We start from the raw sequence: 3,497 nt of genomic DNA, 5'->3' as shown, positions 1-3,497 counted from the left end.
TCTCTCTCTCTCCCCCCCTCCCCCTCTCTCTCCCCCCCCTCTCTCTCTCTCTTTCCCTCTCTCCCCCCCTCTCCCTCTCTCTCTCTCTCCCCCCCTTCTCTCTCTCTCTCCCCCCTCTCTCTCTTTCTCTCTCTCTCTCTCTCTCTCTCTCTCTCTTTCTCAATACATTCATGTATTGCATGCGAAGGTCCTGAATGTTAGAAGTGTCCTTTTGCTCCGTCACTACCACGTGCTTCTGGGAAAAAAAACATTAAAAAACGAAATGTATCGAAGAAAAACACAGGATATTTAGAATAAGTTAGTGTTCTTCAAATTGTATTGAAGTGTTTTGTACAATCCCCTTTAAGGTACGATGAGTAAGAATCAGAACTCATGTCTGGCCCCGGTGGCAGGGGAGTGAAGTGCAGCCAGCTGGAGCCAACACATCCAGTAACTCATGTTAATGATAATCATAAATATACGTACAAATTAATAAGATATGAAGGAGCAGACGTTAATACCATTATACCCACTTAGACGTCAAGTCCTTCCTTTTTCCCAGCAGAACTGGCCTGGTTCAGATACAACGTCTTCCCACTGGCTGGTCCACGCAGAGAGAGGCGCACAGGGCCTTCTCCTTCTGAACGTTCACCGCTTCACGTATCGCCAATGGAAAGAGATTCATGCATGTAAAAAGTCTTAAATAGGGAGCTAGGAATAACCCCTCCACCCTTCTCCCCTGTCCGTGTGGTGGTGGTGGTGGTGCAGGTGATGGAGCTCAAGGGCCAGATGATCCACCTCCCAGAGTCCTGCTCCCTGATGTTCCTGGGCTCGCCGCGCGTGGACAAGCTGGAGGAGCTGATGGGCCGCGGGCTCCACCTGTCGGACATCCCCATCCACGACGCCACGCGGGACGTCATCCTGGTGGGGGAGCAGGCCAAGGCGCAGGACGGCCTGAAGAAGAGGATGGACAAGCTGAAGGTCAGGCTCCGAGGGGCTGGGCCCTGGGGGGGGGGGGGGGGGGGGTCAGGGCGTGGGGCTCAGGAGGTGGAGCGGGTCGGCTGGTCACCGGAGGGTCGCTGGTTGGATCCCCGGCTCCTCCTCCTAGCGGAGTGTGGCGGTGTCCCTGAGAGAGATGCCCTCACCCTGACTGCTCCTGACCCGCTGGCTGTCGCCCTGAGGGGTCGACTCCGCCGTCGGGGGGTGAATGTGTGATGAACGGGTGAATGTCAGGCGGTGCATGGCATGGCATCAGGCATGTTGTGAAGCGCTTTGAGCGGCCGCTGGTTAGTGAAGAGCTGTATGAATGCAGTCCATTCACTGCATTATGTGTGCATTGTGTTGTAAGTACAGCATAGTACAGGTGTTACTTATAATACGTTTAATGTGTAATGTTCGTATCCGAAATCGAGTAAATGTCCGGGTAGACCTTATTAATTAGTACCCCTATTAATAAGGATGACGAGCTGTAGGGAGTGGGCCAGCATTGGGTTGAGATGTTAGTGGTTAGAAAAAAGGCACATAAAGAAACCAGTTGTGGTTTGTGAAAGGATCACACACTGTCTGTCTGCCTGTGGTTCTGTCCGTCTGTCTATTGGATGTCTGGTTTATCTGCCTGTCGGCTAGTCTGCCTGTCTGCCTGTCTTTCTGCTGGACATGATCCTTTTTTTGCGTTTAGTTTTCTCCACCACGGTGGGAATTAGTCAGTGACATTTACTGTGTGCAGACCCGCAGTGAATCAGCTGCCAGAAACACTCATTGTTTACAGTGCAGTGGAACCAAAGGTCTTGTCCCACATAATGGAGATCTGATGCCTGAGAGGAGCTGTCCCGCGCTGCAGCTCTGCTGCCGGGGCAGCTGTTGAGCCGTAGAACGGACGAGGAAGACAGCCTCTAGCAGATGTGGTTGTTGTTGTTGTTGTTGTTGTTGCTTCAAGCTGAGAAATAGAGGAGCGCATTGCTAGCACTTTACCCCGTTGGATTAAGAGCAGCTTACCCACAACAGCAGCATGTTTATTTCTTTTAAATCTACCAAACCTGTTATGTCAATACAATACATTATGAATATCTCATTCCTATTTACCTCCTGGTGCCTTGATTTGAATGCGGAAAAAACAACAAACAAATTCTGCTGGTGTTTCCAGAAAACGCTATGAAGTCTCTCTCGTCCGCTTCCATTCCAGAAAGGTCATTTTCAGAAATGACTCGATTCAGCGGCTAGGAAATGTTATAGTTAAGCACAAAACTAACAGCAACGTCCTTCTCAATATTTAGCATAACAGCTTTCTTCAATAAGCAACATTTACAATTAAAGGCTGCAGGCTACAATGGACAATGGATCTGTTTCCTCTGCAACTCAAGATGTGTCGAGTTTAAAGCAGGAGGAGGAATGTCCACACACCACCTCTGGCTCCAACCTTTATGGACAAATGTGCATTCCCTTTGTGTTGCAACATGTAAATAAAAGCTGATCAATATGCTGCTCCGTATGATTTAGTCATTTATCCACTGCTATTATCCAAAGCTTTTTACACACACATCCACCAATGAGCAGGGCGGCTTTCCTCTCCAGAGATGCCCACAGTAAAGGGCTGATGATGGCTCCACGTTCACGCAACCGATGACCCCGCAGACGCTTTGACGCAGTCCTGAACCTCTATGGTTCTGCGTCGGGTTTTAGTGAGCGGACCAATCACAGCCCTCGCTGCTGCATCGCCTCGACGGAAGGTTACAATTTTTGGGAAGCGCACGTCAGGCCCTGGTGGTGGACGCAAGGGAGGGTCCGCAAGGACGTAAGGGGTCCGTTACCCTCTTGCATTGCGTGAACGTGGAACTAGGCCTGGGCAATAAAACAATAAATGATCGTATCGTGATAGACTTTTGATCAATATCAATATAAAACATGTTCAATATATATCGATAAGAGACTGGACCACCGAATCTAGCAGCTGGGTTTGTTACACAAACACGGTTCCATACTTATTTACAATATTTTAGTGTTTTTCATTGTTGTGTCGACGTTGGAGTATTGATCAATGAAGAACAGTGGAAGGTCGTATTAAGAGTTAAACAGAAGTGTTTAAATCCAGTATGGTAATTCATAGTCTTTTTAGGTAATTTAAATTATCAATAGTTATCGATATCGATCAATATGATCAAGTTATATCATGATATGTGTTTCAGCCATATTGCCCAGGCCTACGTGGAACCATAATCAGCCCTTTAGACTCCAGTGACGTTGGGATTCAAACCCCAAACCTTTGGTGCTGGGAATAAAAGCCCACAACAACCTGGACTAACCTGCCCTTCCTCACCGACCACCACCACCACTAACCCCCCCCATGCCCCCCCCCCCCCCCCCCCCATGCCCCCTCCAGGCCACGCTGGAGAAGACCCACCAGGCCCTGGAGGAGGAGAAGCGGCGGACGGTGGACCTCCTGTACTCCATCTTCCCGGGCGACGTGGCCCAGCGGCTGTGGCAGGGCCAGCCCGTGCCGGCGCGCAAGTTCGAGGACGTGA

General features: G+C 49.8%; 1 protein-coding gene across 1 annotated transcript in view; it reads left to right on the top strand.

Annotated features, from left to right (window-relative positions):
- Nucleotides 1–3,497, top strand: part of LOC311341645 (CWF19-like protein 2) — a gene marked incomplete at its 5' end in the record, with an annotated part of 31,965 nt that overhangs the window by 20,696 nt on the left and 7,772 nt on the right. The window contains 2 exon segments of the mRNA XM_084466448.1: nt 748–960; nt 3,356–3,497. The exon segment at nt 3,356–3,497 is cut by the window's right edge and continues 131 nt beyond it. Of these exon segments, the coding sequence (XP_084322574.1) occupies nt 748–960; nt 3,356–3,497 (355 nt within the window).

The sequence above is a fragment of the Micromesistius poutassou genome (genome assembly GCF_964030765.1).
Source record: "Micromesistius poutassou genome assembly, chromosome: 4".
Taxonomy (NCBI): domain Eukaryota; kingdom Metazoa; phylum Chordata; class Actinopteri; order Gadiformes; family Gadidae; genus Micromesistius; species Micromesistius poutassou.
The sequence above is the reverse complement of the archived record's forward strand: the minus strand, read 5'-3'. Positions and strand labels throughout refer to the sequence as shown.